This window comes from Prionailurus viverrinus, chromosome B1, assembly GCF_022837055.1.
Source record: "Prionailurus viverrinus isolate Anna chromosome B1, UM_Priviv_1.0, whole genome shotgun sequence".
Lineage (NCBI taxonomy): Eukaryota > Metazoa > Chordata > Mammalia > Carnivora > Felidae > Prionailurus > Prionailurus viverrinus.
In genome coordinates this window covers 27196799-27215308 of record NC_062564.1, presented here as the reverse complement: position 1 = coordinate 27215308, position 18510 = coordinate 27196799, and the positions used below count along the sequence as shown (strand labels likewise).

The window sequence follows — 18510 nt, the reverse complement described above, 5'->3', positions numbered from 1 at the left end:
ACAGTGAAGAAACAATCAATAAACCAAAAGGCAACCTATGGAATGGGAGAAGATATTTGCAAATGACATAGCTGATAAAGGGTCAGTATTCAAAATACATAAAAAACATGCAACTCAACACCCAAAAACCAAATAATCCAATTTAAAAAATAGGCAAAAGACATGAACGGACATTTGTCCAAAGAAGAGACATCCAGATGGCCAACAGACATGTGAAAAGATGTTCATTATCACTTATCATCAGGGAAATGCAAATAAAAACTATAATGAGATATCACCTTGTACCTGTCAGAATGGCTAGGATCAAGAACATAAGAAACAACAGTGTTGGCGAGGCTGTGGAGAAAAAGGAACCGTCATGCACTGTTGGTGGAAATGCAAACTGGTGCAGCCACTGTGGAAGACAGTATGGAGGTTCCTCAAAAAATTTAAAAAAGTACTATGCTATGATCTAGCAATCACACTACTGGGCATTTATCCAAAGAACACAAAACAGTAATTCAAAGGGATATATGCACCCCTATGTTTACAACAGTATTATTTACAATAGCCAAGATAGGGAAACAGCCCAAGTGTCTACTGGCTGATGAACGGATAAACAAGAAGTGGTGTATGCATACACGATGGAATGTTACTCGGCCATAAAAAAGAATGAAAGCTTGCCATTTGCAACGACATGGATGGGACTTGAGAGCATAATGCTAAAATGAAATAAGTCAGTCAGAGAAAGACAGATACCATAGGATTTCACTCGTATGTGGAACTTAAGAAACCAAACGAATGAGCAAAGGGAAAAAAAGAGAGGCAAACCAAGAAACAGACCCTTAACTATAGAGAACTGATGGTTACAGAGGGGCAGTGGTGGGGGGATGGGCGAAATAGGTGACGGGGATTAAGGAGAGCACTTGTCGTGATGAGTACTGGGTGTTGTATGGAAATGCTGAGTCACTATACTGTACACCTGAAACTAATATTATACTCTATGTTAATAGACATTTAGATAAAAACTTAAACAAAAACCCTGAAACAAACAAACGAATGAACAAACAAACCAACCCAGCCTCACAAATGCAGAGAACAAATTGGTGGTTGCCAGATGGGAAGGAGGTGAGGGGATGGGAGAAACAGGTGACAGGCATTAAGAGGTACAAAATTCTAGTTATTTAAGTAAGTTGTGGGGGTGAAAAGTGCAGCATAGAGAATACAGTGGATAAACCAGAAAAAAACCTGCACTGTTGAATATTTAAAATGCAGAAATAAACATGCGATTGACTGACTGGATTATTTCTAATTTCACATCTGATTTTTAGGAGGCAGAAACTGTTACAGGTCTTTGCCTCCACTTTCCTCATCTATACAGGGGAACGGTAATAATACTAAGATTTTTGTAAGCATTAAATGCGAAGATCTTAGAATAGGTTTGGCCGACTAAGAATTTGGTATGTGTAAATTGTCACTATTAACATTATTATCATGATTTATTAAAGACATTAGGATAAACACTTAAAAAAAGACCCCTCCTGAGGGGGTCTCAGCAAGAATAAAAAGAATAAAAAATGTAAATGTGTCTTTAAAAGTTATAACTGTGTACATGTGTAAGGAAACACTATCACTCATAATATGTTTCCCAAAATTCTAGTCTGCTCTGATTTGATGTAAAAACAGCAATGGTTTCTATCTTCTTAGTACCTCTAGTTGGAATAACACAATTAACAATCTTCATCTCTCCTGACTTTCCAATCTGAAGCTTCAATAACTAAAAAGTTTGTAGTCTTATTTGATTATGATTTGACCACTGCTTAATTCTTGAAATGGTATTTTAGTCAACTAGTTACTAAAACAGGCTAGGTCAGCTAGTCTCCTAATTCTAGAGTTTGAATAAAACTCTAGGAATCGAAAAACTCTAGGAAAGCTCAAATACTGCTGGAGAAATGGACAAACTGCCCAGCCAACTAGATGGTTAAATGGTCAAGAAAAGTATTTATTCACCACCAATATACATGTATTGAGCATCTCTATGTATAAAGTACTCTGCGGTGAGATAAGGTCCTTTGCTGTCAAGAAGCTTCCAGTCTTGCTTGGGAAGGTAAGTCAGACCCAGAAAAAGAAGGATTCAAAAACAACCCACACTGGCATGTGCCCAGTGTCAAAAATGAGTGTGAAGCACACTCCTACTTCTTTTTGTCCCAGTGAAATTTAGTATCTACCATACCTTGTGTGACACATTCGTTTTGCTTGCAGAAAAGCTGCTGAAGCAAAGGAGTTGGTAATGCTAGTGTTTACATTTTGGTGGTGCACTATTTAAGGAGATCCCTCTCACATGTAAATTTTAGTCAGGCAGATTCTAAGACTCCAGTGATATGAATGATTAAGGGCCCTGGTTCCTAGTGGTTAGGCTACCGCACTGTTTGTGTGTACAGGCTGATTACAGACATTCAAGTCCAGAGGGATTTAAGACAAGGGAATTATTTAACCGCAGGAGCAGAAGGGCGCAGGATCAACCACCGAGTGTTACTTCCTGTCAAGTCACTTTATATCCATGCTGGTTATAAAAGCGTGGAATGTCTTTTTTTTTTTTTTTTTTAAGTTCCTTTAAGAAAAAATTCAACAACCACTTTGGTAACTGACTTTCAGGAACTGACTTCCAGGAAGTCCTAACTGACTTTCAGGAACCATTCCTTAACCCAGATCCCTACTGTTATCTAAACTCCAATGCTTTCAGTTTATTCTTCACAGGGATGAAGAAGAATCATGGTCTCTTGAATAACCTTATATATTTGAAAATCATGCTATAAATTATTGTACAATTTTCTACTTTCCAGGTTAAATAACTACATTGTTCGTGTCATTTCAGTAAAATAAAGGCTAAATCTCTGTAGCAACCAATGGCCAGAGAATACCTCTCCTTTATGTCTAATTTAATGTGATGCTTAAAGTACAACATACAAAAATACTCCTGACATTTTGAGTCCAGCCATATACTAAAATCAGAACCACTTTTCTTCCAAGCATAATTTTGAACATATCTTTTCAATTCTAAAGAAAGAAACAATCTCACCAATGATGAATGATACTCCTTAAATCAACCCTCTGAATAAAACATTTGTGTGTTCTTGAAAGTGTTAGTACTAAGGGTGAAGGATGATTTAAGGTATAACAAAGAGAAATGAAATAAAGTTGCCAACGGAAAACTTCACCCAAACTTTAGGAGAAATGCCAAAATGGAAACGGAAAATGACTCAATTACTAGACAATACACTTAACAATATCCATGCGGGCAAGTATGCCTTGAAATAAAACAACTATTACCTGCGTTTCATTGTTGAAAGGACTTTTTTCTTTCAAATAGACTTGGACTACATCATTCTCTAAAATTCTCTTAGCAACAGATTGTAAACAAGTTATCAAGCCAAATTACTCAGGAAATGATGATTGATCAGCAAATATCAGAAATGTAAACCTATTATTTTTGAAGTAGCCCTTATTATTTCTTTACACCCAAATATGAAATACATTATTCTTACCATAGGTAACTTTCTTGAAAAGTGTATGGTGAAGACCACTGAAATCACCCATAATCTCAATACCCTTAAGTTTTGGGGTTGACTCCATTTAACATAAATCACGTAAATGTATTTTTTTAAACTCACAGGCATATAAATATACTAACACCTATTTAATCATTCTCCTTGTTGAATATTTAGGCAATTTAAATTTTTCATTACGGTAATCAAGACAGTGATGAACATCCTTATATGGTTTTGTGGGCTTGTGTTTTTTTGGTGGTGGTCATCATTGATTATATTGAATACAAATTTCTAGAAGTAGAATTACTGGATCAAAGTGAAAGTATTTTCTCTCTGATTTACACAGAAAATTTTGACAAATTTGTTCTTTGGCAGTTTTTAAACTTTTTATTTGGAAACAAATGCAAACTTACACATTAAATTGAAAAAATTAAAATGTCACCAAAACACCTGTACACCCATTACCCATATCCATAAAATAAGCTTTTATTTACCCCTTTGCCTTGTCATGTACATTCTCATGTACACTCTCCCCAACCTCTAGGGAGGTACTAGGGAGACAGACACACACACACCCATATTTTCTTTGAACCATTTGAGAGTAAGTTCTATATATCATCATAGTTCTTTACCCCTAAATATGCCAGTATTTATTTCCTAAGAATAGGGATACTCTCTTACATAAGCACAGGATCAACAGTATAATTTTATGCTAATACTTTAATACCTATCCTTCATATTCCAATGGTCTTGGTTAAATTTTTTAAAAAGTTTAATTTATTTTTGAGAGAGTGTGATAGAGTGGGGGAGGGGCCGAGAGAGAGAGGGAGGGGGAGAGAGAATCCCAAGCAGGCTCTGCACCATCAATGCAGAGACCAACACAGGGCTCAAACTCAAGAACCGTGAGATCCTGACCTGAGCCGAGAGATCAAGAGTCACATGCTGAACCAACTGAGCCATCTAGGCACCCCATCAGTGGATTTAATGATGCTGTTTCTCTTCCAATACCAGGTCCAACTTGGGGGAAAGACCTTACGTTAGTTGTCCTATCTCTTGGGTTTCATTTAATCTGGAAAGTTTTTTTTTTTATTAAAAAAAATTTTTTTTAAGTGTTTATTTATTTTTGAGAGAAGGAGAGAGAGACAGAGCGTGAGCAGGGGAGGAGCAGAGAGAGAGGGAGACACAGAATCCGAAGCAGGCTCCAGGCTCTGAGCTGTCAGCACAGAGCCCGACAGGGGGGCTTGAACCTACGAATTGTGAGATCATGACCTGAGTCAAAGTTGAACCTTTAACTGACTGAGCCACCCAAGCCCCCCTAATCTGGAAAGTTTCTAAAGCCTTTCTCTTTTATCATATTTACATTTCTAAAGAATCTAATCTTCCCACATTTTAATGGAAACTTTATTTCTTTATTTTGAGACAGAGAGCACACACCATGAGCAGGGGCGGGGCATAGACAGAGGGAGAGAATCCCAAGCAGGCTGCGTGCTATCAGCACACAGAGCCTAATGTGGGGCTCAGTCTACCATACTGCGAGATCATGATGTGAGCCAAAATCAAGAGTTGGACAGTTAACTGAAAGAGCCACCCAGGTGCTCCATTCCCATATTTTTTTTACTAGAACATTCCTCATTTTGATTAGACCAGGGTTATGCATTCTTGGCTAGAATACTGCATAGAGGATGTGCCCTTCTCAGAATATATCTGGAGGCCCACTCTATTTCTGTCTGTCCCTCATTAGTGATGTTAATTTCGACCATCTGGTCAAGGTGTTGGCCCCCTTTCTCCAATGTATCATTACTGTTTGCTTCTCCTTTGTAGTTAATGAGAACACCATGCAAATATCATTTTTCTTATCAAAATTATCTCCTAGATTTAGCATCCACTTATGATTCTTGCCACAGTGGTCTCAAGATGATGACTTTTCAAATCCTCCCTCCACATGTCCTCATCTGCCCTTGGCTTTCTACTGTAAGCATAACCTTCTTTGCCCCTTCATTTATTTACTTACCTATTTGTTATCAGTATAGAGTCATGAATTCCTATTTTTCCCAGTGGCTTAAAATTTATTACTGTACTTATTTTGGTATTCCAACTGTTCCAGATTTGGCCAGTGGGAGCCCCTTCATGCTGGCCCTGTGTCCTTGTGACATGCCCTCACCACTTCATTCCTTTCTGGCATAACAGGATGGTCCAGGCTCACTTGTTCCTATTCTGCTTCAGCCCTGGAATTAGCTGCTTCTCCAGAGACGCCGGGTTCCTTTCAGTGGGGAATGGTATTAGAGACCAACCAAGGTCTAGGTCTGAGTATGTTCACCGCTATTGGGGTTTTCTTGTTTTTAGCAGACAGTGCTAAGAAATATATGTGAATATATGCTCATATACATACATACGCTTACATATACTCTTACCCACATACCTACACATAACATGGATTTACCAGTGCACATACATACATTAGAAACAATGAGTTCCTATCGATACCTCCAATTTCAGTCCATCTTTGCATTTTTTATGTCCCTTCGTCTACCATGAGAATCCCAGGTCCCAAATCAAACATCAACACATTTACTCATTTGTTCAATCCTACAATGCACCTAAAGGCATTTCATCGCTTTGCCCATATCCCCACCATCAACATGTCTACTAAATGGAGTTCAGGATTTGTGGCCCACGACTGATGGCATATAATACTGTTCTCATATGTTACTTGTACTTAATTTCTCCTTTCTCCATTTTGTTTTTCCTCTTCTCCATCAGAGTAGTTAAGGTATCCATTTGGAATTCAATGAAGTTCAGACAAACTGATCTTTGTTTTTAGACAAATCGGTAGGCATTTAGTAGTACTGTGAGAGTTAGGGACTTGGTTGAAAAATGACAGGAAGTTTTCCTGCTTTGTTGACAATTTTACTTTGGAGCCTTGGGCAGTCGGCAGAATTTAATGTAGCTTTACAACTCACAAAACTATTGTTCTATGTTAAGTGCCATGATCAGAAATATAGAGATTCAACTCATGTGACCAGCCTATGGCAAGGACATCCATCAGGAAAATTCTTTAGGGGCACCTGGGTGACTCAGTCGGTTAAGCGTCTGACTCTTGGCTTCAGCTCGAGTCACGATCTCATGGTGGTGGGATCGAGCCCCGTGTAGTGCTCTGCGCTGAGCGTGAGTGTGAGGCTTGTTTGGAATTCTCTCTCTCTCCCTCTTTCTCTGTCCGCTCCCACTCCCAAATTAAAAAAAAAGTAGTAAAAATTCTAAAATAAATACAATATTTTTTTTTTTAAAAAAAGGAAAATTCTCTAAACAGAAGCTGGTCTTAGCTCTCCTCGCACCGACATTTTAGCGACTCAGTTATGCTTATCTAACGAATACCATACCTGTTCACCTCTGTAGATGACATATTCAGCATATGCCAGCCCGTTCACACTTGGTCTCCCGATCACCGAGTGATGTCCTGGAGGGGCATGAGCCATTTTCATGGTGCTGAATTGCAGAAAGGATTTGCCAAGGGTCACTCTACAGAAAAGCATTTGTCTAAAGAAGAAAAGTAAAGAAAGGAAAGTGATGCTTTGAAGGAGGCACTCAATCTTAGAGTGATAAAATTGTTATATTTGTTGATTTTATAAAAACTATTTCACACAAGGCAAGCTAGTTTAAAATGTCACTTTCAAATATAAGTAGGAATGGGATGGGAGGTGATAACTGATTTACTATAAACAGTCAGCAGGCTCAATAGTTAGTTACACAACCAATGACAGCAAATCCCTGGTGAGTTTTGACTAGCGGGACAAGAGAAATACTAGCAAAAACTGAGTTCTAAGAGGATGAAAAGGAGGAAACTGAAGCAAATAAACAGAGGGCAGATGCATCTGAAATTAAGACTGGGTTTACTCATTATGAAGAAGTAAAAACAAGGATGAAATAAATAATAATAAAAGTGGATCATATACAAAACTACTTAGCTTAAATGTACGGCTAGGAATCCTCCTACTTGGGAGAAACACCAATTGGGGTAGATGTTAAATATTACAGAGAACACGAAAGGTTGACTGGGAAGAAGGTGTACTATATAAACTAGGGGTTGAGACGCTACGGCCTATGGGCTAAATCTAGTCGGCCACGTGTTTTTGTAAATAAAGTTTTATTGGAACACAGCCGCACATTTATTTACATGTCATCTGTGGCTGCTTTTGCACTACAAGGGCAGAGGGGAGTCACTGTGACAGGGATCATATGGCCCGGGAAGCCGAAAGTACTTATTACATGGCCCTTTAAAATAAACGTTTGCGAACCTTTAATATACACTATCAACACTTCAGTCAGTGAGATTGGTCACACTGTTAAATGTGTAAAACAGTATTCAGTCAAATGGTTTGTTTTTAGTTACACAGTATGATCTCTGCATTATAACCAACCAGAGATATCATTTTGAGCCCAAACTGTGCCAGACCCAGTCTAACTGGGTCCTGCCTGGGTTTGCTTTTTCAGCATGATGTTACTGATGACCCTGTGGGGTGCTGGCTCAGTACCGGCTGCATCTCCCGCAGGTCCCAGAGGAAAAGGTTTGGCTCTGTATTAGAGGGAGATGTTTGAGCCCCATTTCACATTATGGCGGCACTTGGGGGTCACTGGACCTTGCCCGCCCACTGCCATGGCTATTCTCAGTCCTTAGGTCACGCAGAGCTTGACCTGACAGGCCCCCACCTCCTGGCTTCTGCTTCCTGCCCCAGAGCTGTGGAGGCAGGAGAAAACGCAGGACCGGCCCACGAAGCGGTGGGCTGCAGACGGACAGGTGGAGGGTACTGGCTTCTGCTTGCTCACTCGCCAGCTTTGCGTGTTCTGCTGCATTCTGCAGACGCAACAGCCCCAGACACGGGGATACCGATGTCCCGTGGGGCAACTAGTGACAGTGCCAGACAAGGGCCAGCAGACAAATTCCTCTGTATCCTCCCATGATGTCCTATTCTGAGATGCAGGAGTTCACACAGCCTCTCTGACGACGTCTCGCGGACTCAGTGACCACCTGCTCGTTATGAAACAGGCCAACTCACGGACGCATCATCTCACGGTCTTTGCTCTGCCTCCTTCTCCACCTCACTTCCTCGTGTGCCCTCGTTCCTGCCTCCCTGGTATCGCACTTGCCAAGAAAGCGTTAGTACATCAGCTTTTGCTTCAGGCTCTGTTTTCTAGGAAATCCTGGCTAAGACATAAACCTATGTGTCTAGTTGTCATGGGCAACTGCTCATCTAGGCTCATTTTTATTGTTTATTTAGGATAGGTTTGCAGCAGCAGAGAGTTTTTGCATGTTACGTATCCCTGGGAATTTTTGTGTATTATTAACCATGGCGGCTTTAATAGAAAGACCGTTTTTTTTCTGGACATACCGGATCCATCCTAGAACTGCTGACGGCTATAATTTTTTCATAAAGTAATGGAGGGCAGGAAGTTTTAAAGTCAAAAACTCTATGTATTTCAAGGCTATCTGGGTCTTTTTGAGCTTTCCTCTGAATTACAAGATCTCTAACTAACCTGGCTTTCCATCTGGTTAAAGAAAAATGCAATCAACGGCAATCTCTGTGATGTATAATTTGTTTGTATTTTTTCCAATGGCAGGGAAGAGAATGGCATTTTTTTCACTGACTTCAGAGACAGTGTACTATTATTCTCTTGAATTTGAGTTTTAAAATTCTATTTAAAAGGCTAATATTCGTTTGTTTACTATTAAATCCAAAGTTAATATTCTGCAATTAGACTTCTCAAGGCTGACTATATATCCTGCCTTAAACACTGCTAGCAACATCAGAAGGAAATTGAAGATTCAACTTGTTTATAGAAGTTGTGTCTTAGTTCAAATGTGTCTAATGCTCAAGGTTATTCGACAGATAAAATTCTCAACCTTTTCTTGTTCTGAATCTGAACCTCAGCAAGTGACGCTCAGGGAGCAAGTCCAGCTGGAGGGAGCTTCATCATAACCTATGACTGGTTGGCAGATACCTGGTTTTTCCCAGCCCCGCTGTTAGCTGTGCTGTCGTTTCTCTTCTTAGGACACAGGCTGATCAGCTATTCCCATCCAACCCCGAATCCGTGTGATCCATTATCAACACTGAGGATAACCTGTGACTTCAGCAGAGCCTGAGAAACTAATCCGGTTCGTGACCTGAGGATAGCAACCACTATACGAGACCCAAGGTGCTCACCTGTGACATATATAACACGAGCGATCTTTGTGCGTGGGACAGCCTGTTCCTCCGCCAATTCCATAAACATACTGGTTGCTTTTGGAGGAGTTTTCAGCAAAATAAATCCCGGCACCAAACATTCCTCCTATGTATGCATGTCGCTCATCAAACCCTTTATGAATAATGGCATTAATGAAAGGAGAACCTAAAAATACAAACACAGAAAGATCAGTTTTTTAGTACCTGTCTGGAGTCTCAATTAGCTGCAAACTATTTTGCACTTGGCACGTTAATATTAAGTAATTAGTGATGCACAAATGAAGTTGTAAGATGGTCTACCTTACATAAATTATTATCTTGTACTAGAATCTTAGCAGGGACCTACGGTGTTCACCAAGCAAGGATGTAATATGGATTCTGCAGATGGCAGGAGATTTTAGATACCAAAGTACAATGCGGCTTTAAAAATATAGATTTTACACACAACCTTACTTTACACAAAAACAGATAATCAGATAAGCTGAAGCAATGATGCTAAACTATAATAAAAATATTTCATCATCTAGATGGCTCAACTTGCAATATGAGTTCTAAAACAATTTCCGTGAAGTGATTTTCACTCTTCATGCCTTGGAAAGCCCGTACTAACACGCAATGCATTACAAAACTGGTAACGCAGAATTAAAACAAAAACTCAAAACCAGCCATTTTTAACAACACTGATACGGTCGATGACATCAGAATTCGCAAAAAAGCCCAGAGAGATAATGGCGGGCCTGACGCTCACCGTGAAATAGCATGCGCTCATTGTGATGGTTGTGATTCTCCTCAGACACTTCCTTTTGTCTGTGACAGAATCGTTCCCTCAACTTCTTGTTGACAACTTTTTGAATCTTTAAGGATGAGGAAGAAAGAAGCAAATGAGTGCAAAGAATGTCAAGTGGCAGTTTATAATTTAAAATGAAAAGTATGTTTTCTTTTAGGAAGGTTCAAGTTTTGTTTGCTGAAAACATTACCTGAAAATGATAAAGTTGCCAGGTAGCATGACTAAGTTAACACTCTGGCTTTTAGTGACATAATTTTCAGCTCTGGCTTTTGTTACTCTGCACTAGACCTGGCTGTGCCTCAAAATCACCCAAAGAATTAAAGAAAAAACAGAGTTATTCCTAGACTCCGCCCAGGCTTGCCGAGTTTTAGGATATAGGGGCCTGCACATCTACCTTCTTCGAAAATCTTTCCAGGGAATTCTGACGTGCGCTGGTGTAACTCAAAAGGGATAAGCCCGCGCTCAACAGATTCTACTCGTCTTTAGGATGCTCCCTTGAAAAAAGCACATCTATCCTATATTACTGATTGAGATACTGAGACGAAGAGATATATGCATTCTGATACAATCGCTGACTCAGACTGAAAATCCGGGCTCTGGACACGGCTCTGAGGTGGTGATAAAAATCACTGTCAGCTACAGTCTAAATATGTGGGTGGGCCAGGTCTCCTCACTGCCTCTGTACCAGCAACGGCAGCAGATCTAGACTCCAGTCTGCAGCTTTCCTCTTTCCACCCAGTCTCTGTTTCTAGCGAAGTATGGTCTTGAGGGGTCAGAGGAAGGTAACACCTGACTGTCAGGCAACAGATGACCCGATTATCTTGGCAGTTTAAAAGCAGGAAGCTTAGAAAAAATTTGTCATTTTCTATATTTGATTTCAGGCACACCTTGCAATCTAATTTTCACCCTGAAATTTTAAAAACTTACTCGAATGACATTGTATCTGTTGAAGATGCCACCAGCATTACCACCATCTCTGTGTTCTCGAATCGTACTTTGCATCTATAGAACAAAATAAAATAACTTCTGAAAAGATGCCAGTATCTAATTCTAAAGACATTCCTCTGTCGTTTTCAACATTCACCTTCTGTTATATTGTTTTACTGATGACTCTCAGACTCAGCACTAAGAAATAAATGGGAGTTCACTGTAAATTGTTCAACAAAGTCTAGTGGATGAGTATTTCTGATGAGAAAATAAGTCAGAAATATAAATATTAAACCTCTACATTTTCTTTTTTCCTAATAAAAAAAAAAAAAGCTTTAAAAGCTTTTCCTGTCAGCACTGTGGGGAAACACAGAAATAAAACATCACACTAAGCCATCTCCATTGCTATTTTATGGTACTGAGGAGAAGCCACACCGGGGTGAAGTCAAACTTCAACTCCTCACATTCGATGAATACTCATTAAACTCATCAAACAAATGTGATTTTTAAAAATTAGTAAGTTTTTGTTCCCTAGGTGAGATACCCCATATTCTCTCTTTAATCTGGGATCTCAAAGTGCATCTGCACAGACAGACTGGGCGAAGCTGGATGACGTCTGCCCGGGGGGAGTAACCTTCTTCCGCGCAGTCCTTGCTCTTCTCCCACGCTCCAAATTCAAAAGAATGATGGAAAAGTAACATGTTTGGAAGACCCAAGTTCCTCACAGAATTGACTCCAAAGAGTTAATTCTCCATCTCACTGCTCTATCTGTGAAGGTATTCGTCACATTTCTGACAGTATGATGCAAATTTGCGACCAGTAAAAGAAGGATCAGGCGCTGAGCTGCTAGAAGATCTGATGCTCTCCTGACAGACTGGCCAGGCATGAGCTGAAAGACCACCCTGAGGTAATAATGGTCCTGAACTTCCTGGGATGAGAATAATGTGAGCACTGATTAAAAGGCAGAAAACAAACAGAGACAAATACGAAGGCATGCCTTCCTCTGCAAAATAACGGAATTGGTTAGGCAGCTTCTTTACTGTGACAATACCACTGGCACTGTGTTTATTAGGTGTAAGAAATGAGGCATGAGCCAGCGGTAGAGGGGGAATCTCTATGGCATCTGTCAAGCAAGAGGGGCATCCATCAGCCTCACCACGCTGCTTTCACACAGTGACCGAAGAGATAAAAGGTGACTCGAGGTATGAGGCAGATTTCATAAGCACACACGAACATTAGGTGTACTGTTTTATAATCTCATTTTATAACTTTGCATGAAAGTGAAAACAAGAGGATCTTTGCTATTCGTGAGGCAAGATTCTCACTCCCTATCATTCTTAGGTAGCATTTTAACACTGGAAGAAAACAGTTCTGGTAGGGCTCTTGTATAGCTTCAGGAAAGCCTCTAGGATGAAAAGACACCTCTGGCCCCCCTACTGGAAACCCTAGGCTTATTAAGATGTGCAAACACTGTGGCATAGTCCTAATCCCGAGTCCTAGCTGAATTGGGCAATATGTCACCATAATGGCTAAGGGAGACAGGAAAATAGGTGAGTGATCATAAATCACTATAAGACCAACTTAGCTCTACTGGAAAAACAGGCTTAACCACAGATTTCAGGAAGAGAATGAAAAATTTTGATGTACACTACCTCTTCTTCTACTGACTGATATTCCTTATCCTCTGGAGCAAGATCCAGCAAAATAGTTCCCTGATTAACACAGTGAAAAGTCAGATAAGGGTTGGTGCCTGTAGGAAAGAAAAATGAATACGTTAAAGTCCACACTCCTCGGCCTCAATTTTAGGGAAAACTCTGTCATAAATAATTGACATTTTGGAACAAGTCTCAATTATTTGCAATTCAAACCTAATATATAAGGTTATATTGAACAGTACATCCAAAGACAAGAGCAGTAATGGAGATGTGTTTGGGGATCAACTTTATCTGTTCTTACAGAGTTCTCCAGCCAGGGCTCAACAATTTTTTGTTGAACTGAATTCATTCATAAACACACATGAAGCTATCTCTGATACAAAAGAGAAACACACTGTGATCACAATCTAGTCAGGTCTAAAATGTACGAATTATCCTGTAATAACTCTGTGAGATGGCTTGAGATGGTCACTTATAATCAGTTTAAAATACATTATTCTTGTTCATTTCATCATGCTTAATTTAATGCAGATAAATGAGCGAGACTTAAGTTCAAAACCTGCTAACAGTTTCATGTTGCTCTTGCAATTTTATTGGCTGCAGAGTGGCTAATTCAAGTTTTTCCCTTTTCTCCCTTTACTTTCCTATTGTAAAAGCACTTTCAACAAATAGAAAAATGATAAAAATGGGGGCCGACAAAGGGGAAAGATAGGAGGCTTGTAACAGCAAAGTACGGTGGGAGGAAAAAGGCTGAGCTGACAACTGTGAGTGGGGAGAAACGTTCAGGACGAGGTCAGAGAGAAAGGTCAGATTATGAAAAGCCATGTTACGAACGTCTGATTTTATCCTAAGAGCAACAGGATTCTGCTGAAAGGTCTTAAGCAATGGAGTGATCTGATCACACATTTTGAGAAGAGTCTTCTGAGTACATGCAGGGCAGGTACTGGAGGGGAGACAAAGGTGAGGGTCGGAGATAAGCTGGAAGGCGGTTGTGACAGTCAAGGAGACAGTTGACGGTGGCCAGGATTAGGTGACCTGTACTAGATGAGACAGCAGTGGGAAGCAGACAGAAGTGTAGATTCCAGAGATGTTGAGGGTATAAAGTGAGAGGGGAGAGGAGAGAACGAGTAGACGGCTAGCTAGAGCAGCGAGGGGGAGAGCCATGTCCGTAACTAAGATGGGGCAGGCAGGAGGCGCTACACCAGCTGAGTGCATGCGCTCTGGGTTCAGACCACCTGAGCTCAGATGCCAGCCCTGACAACTTACTTGTTCCTTCTGAGATTTTACTGTTTTGTTTCCGAATAGCTTACCTTGTTGTCCACCTAAGAGTCTTTCTACTCCTTTGATTAATTTATGGCGGTGTCCATATGCATTGATGCCTATTTCTTTCAACTCCTCATGACCCATATCAGCCAGTACATCTAGTGTAATCTAAAAAAAATGGAACAAAATTAATTGCTCCTCAGTTCTTCCATTGGTCTTTAATGATACAATATCCATCCAAATTAACAAATTCTTTTGTCTCCTTTATAAAACAACCTTAAAGTTGTCTTGATAATTTTATCTTTTTTTTTTTTTTTGTTTATTTTTTTGAGAGAGAGAGGGTGCAAGCGAGTGACAGCAGAGAGAAAGAGAATCCCATGAGGGGCAGGGAGAGAGAGAGAGAGAGAGAGAGAGAGAGAGGGAGGGAGGAGAAGTGGGGCTCACCCAAAGCAGGGCTTGCGCTCATCCCATACGGGACTTGAACTCATGAACCGTGAGATCATGACCTGAGCCAAAGTCAGATGCTTAACCAACTGAGCCCCCATGTGCCCTTTATCAGCTTTTTACTCACATGAAAAACCCTCTGCTTCCAGCCGACTGTGAATTAAAATGGAAGAAACAATGCTGTACAAATATAAAATGGTCACTGCTGTATTTCCTTTTGATTATTTAATTCTACCACCTTTTGCTTTCTTTAAGACATAAGAGAGAACAACCAGAAGCATAAAATAGGGAAATACCAGGTCCCAGTATCCAGCAGGTAGCAGAGAAGAATGGTAGGGGAATGGGAGAGAGGTTTATTAGCACAATGAAACAGAATGTAGCAAAAGGAGTAAGCAGTTTTAGGTAAGCGGGATTTATATCAAGATGAAGAAGAACTTCCCAGTGCTAAGAAATATTCAAGTCCGGAAAAGGCTGCCTTAGAAAGTGGTGAGATTCAGATGAGAAGTGTTTAGTTCAAGTACAGACCACTTTATGTAGAAGCTGTATACAAAATTCTGATTTGGAAAAGAGAGAGTAGATAGTTTTCAAGTTTTCTTTAAATTCCCAGATGGAATAGTCCCTGAAGCCTAACATTCTGTTGTTGTAAAAAATAGTGGTTTTAAATTTTTGGTTCTTCATCCCTGCAAATGGAGATGATTAGTTGGCTACCATCAGGACTCAAAATCGCCCATTTCCTTCTGTGGACGAACAGTTAACTGTGACTCTACCGCCACCCAGTGGCAGAATTCTGAATGCACAGGATGAAATCGTGGGCAACCACATTTCTAGGGGGCTGAACATGCAATCTTCTGGCTCAGAAGAAGCTGGCCCTCTGACAGTACAGATACTACTTTACAAGATCAGCCTTTAATTTTCTCTTTCCTTGAAAAACTGAGAAATCCTTTCAGAGACACCGTTTTCCCAACTCAAATGAGATGTGCTTTATCTATCTATAGCATTCTCTACCTTTTTACTTATACATAACATTAAAAAAAAAAAACAAAACCCTGACAAATTCAGCCTGGAGTTCTGCTGATTTTTATTGTCAGAATGAAGTATTTTATAATGAGTCTGATCTCAGTGCAGCAAGCATATACCACTCATTCTTTGGAAATAATTACTATATTGCTCTTAAGTGGCCATTTGAGAAATGATTGCTCCATTGTACAAAACGGGCAATTCGCTTCCAATCACCAAAAGGAAATTTTGAGCAGAGCTCTTAAAAAGCAACAGTTTTGAAATATACATCGTGGAGACAGAATAGTTCACACCATAATAGGAGCCTGTACATTTTTAGCTACATGTAATTTAATACGCATTGGAAGCCATGCACAAGGTTGACTACATTACTGATGTCTCAGTTTTTCCTTCTAAACTTTGGTTCAGATAAAGTTGATGTACAAACAGGATCTCAATCGATGTGGTAGCTTCAATTCAAAGAAACCTTAAGCTTTTCTGAATAGCTACATATTGTGTATATCTGGAAGAAGCAGAAACCAGGCCAGCAAAGCATAGAGTGCTCTCTATGAGGTTCTAGAAAAGAAACGGAGAATGTTTAACATATTTGTTGATTATATAGCTCCATCCATAAAATAAATAGCTCAATTCCTCCTCCCAATCACCTATGAAGTACTACTGATGTACTCATGAGGAAACTGAGGCCCAAAGAAGTCATAAAAACAGTACACGCAAGAGCGGAGATGGATTGTATCGGTCTTTCCCTTGCCTATATTTCTTCAAAGGGCTGACTGGAAAGCTAAAATAACATTTAGTTGCTTGGGGTTACATGATACCCAATTCGTCCCCATACTTATCAGGCAGTGGCCACTGGAAAACCTGAAACGATAAAGCTAAGGAATTCAGATTACTGTTCATTTGTTCACTCATTCATACATATTTAATGAATACCTTCTATATGCTAGGTATTTCCTTAAAAAGTAACTAAGCATTTAATTCTAAAACTTCCCATTATAGCTCAGAAAGGTAAATAACTGTCCCAAATTGGTAGTAAAGGACTGGGGCAAGTAAACAAACAAGGTAGTACCACAAAAGTTCATGCTATGTCCTCTACCAAGAAGAGAAGTAAACACTAAAATACCGTACAGGTTGGTAAATGTTTTGGAGGAATCCTATGGGAACTCTATGGAAGGTTCTTACTTGATCAAGGCTGTAGGTAGGGCTGGAAAAGATGGAAGGAACAAGAAGGTGGTCAGGAAAGGTTCTTAGAAGGTAACAGCTTGGCTAAGAAGCAAGAGCTAATCAGTCGGAAGAAGGGAAGGGTATTTAAGACAAAGGGAACAGCGTACGGAAAAGAAAAAACAAGTAAGAGAATACAGAACATTTGGGAGATTCTCAGCATTGGAGTCCAAGAGGGTGAGCATATAACATACACACAGGAAAAAAGAAGGGATGGATAGAGCAGCAGGCTAGGAATAGATCTTAATGGGCTTTTTAGATCAAGTCAAGACAGTATCCAAAAGCTCCTAGGGAGCCGTTTCAGCAGACAACACAATCAAAGTTGTATTTGACGAGGAGGATGGTAGCATTCTGCAGGGTTTGGAAGGGAAAGGGACTGTGTGAACAAGGTCAAGATGGAGTGGAGTGGAAGGGAGGGATCAGAGAAAAATTTCAAAAAGAGAGGACAGGGCCTGGTAAAGAGAAATGGTTAACGAAAAAAAAAAAAAAAAGGAATAGGAGTAGAGATTATCCCAAAAGTCTGAAAATTGGTGAATCTGAGATTATCCTATCAATAAAAGAAATGTAAATATCCAATATAAGACAGGTTAGATGGGTTTTAGATATGTTGGTCCAAGATTTAGGGCTTTTATACTATTAGAAATAGATTTTTTGAAAATTATCTTTTACTCACTTCAAAAATAACTTTATTATATCTAGGAAATCACAAGTTTCTTGCACTAGTTATTTATATATCTAGCACATATTAAAATCAAATTGATCAAACCTGTCAGACTAGCTACTTTCAAAAGGAAAAAAAATGACAACTGTTGGCAAGGATGTGGAGAAAAGGGAATTGCTGTTGGTGGGAATGTAAACTGGTGCAGCCACTGTGGAAAGCAGTATGGGGGATCCTCAAAAGATTAAAAATAGAACTACCCTATCATCCAGCAATTCTACTTCTGGGTATTTATCTAAAGAAAATAAAAACACCAACTCAAAGAGACAGATGAGCCCCTGTGTTCACTGCAGCATTATTTACAATAGCTAAGATATGGAAGTAACCCAAGTGTCCATTAACAGATGAATGGATACAGGTGTGGTGTATTTATACACAATATTACTCAGCCATAAAGAAGAATGAAATCTTCTCATTCACGACAACATGGATGGACTTAGAGGGTATTATGCTAAGTGAAATAAGTCAGAGAGAGGAAGACAAATATATGATTTCACTTATATGTTGAATCTAAAAGAGAAAACAAAAACAGACACACAGACATAGGAAGGAAACTTGGTTACCAGAGGAGGTAGGGGTGGGGAGTTGGGCAAACAGATGAAAGGGATTAAGAGGTGCAAACCTCCAGTTATAAAATACATAAGTCATGGGGATGCAATGTACAGCATAAGGAATATAGTCAATAACATGGTAATAACTTCGTATGGTGACAGATGTAACTAGACTTATCATGGGG

General features: G+C 39.7%; 1 protein-coding gene across 1 annotated transcript in view; it reads right to left on the bottom strand.

The window, feature by feature from the left end:
* TNKS (tankyrase) overlaps positions 1–18510 on the bottom strand; it is a 214131-nt gene that overhangs the window by 8357 nt on the left and 187264 nt on the right. The window contains exons 21-26 of the mRNA XM_047855551.1: positions 14425–14545; positions 13112–13209; positions 11460–11534; positions 10494–10599; positions 9725–9911; positions 6905–7061 (exon numbers count right to left, since the gene is read on the bottom strand). Coding sequence (XP_047711507.1) covers positions 6905–7061; positions 9725–9911; positions 10494–10599; positions 11460–11534; positions 13112–13209; positions 14425–14545 — 744 coding nt within the window. The remainder of the gene's footprint in view (positions 1–6904; positions 7062–9724; positions 9912–10493; positions 10600–11459; positions 11535–13111; positions 13210–14424; positions 14546–18510) is intronic.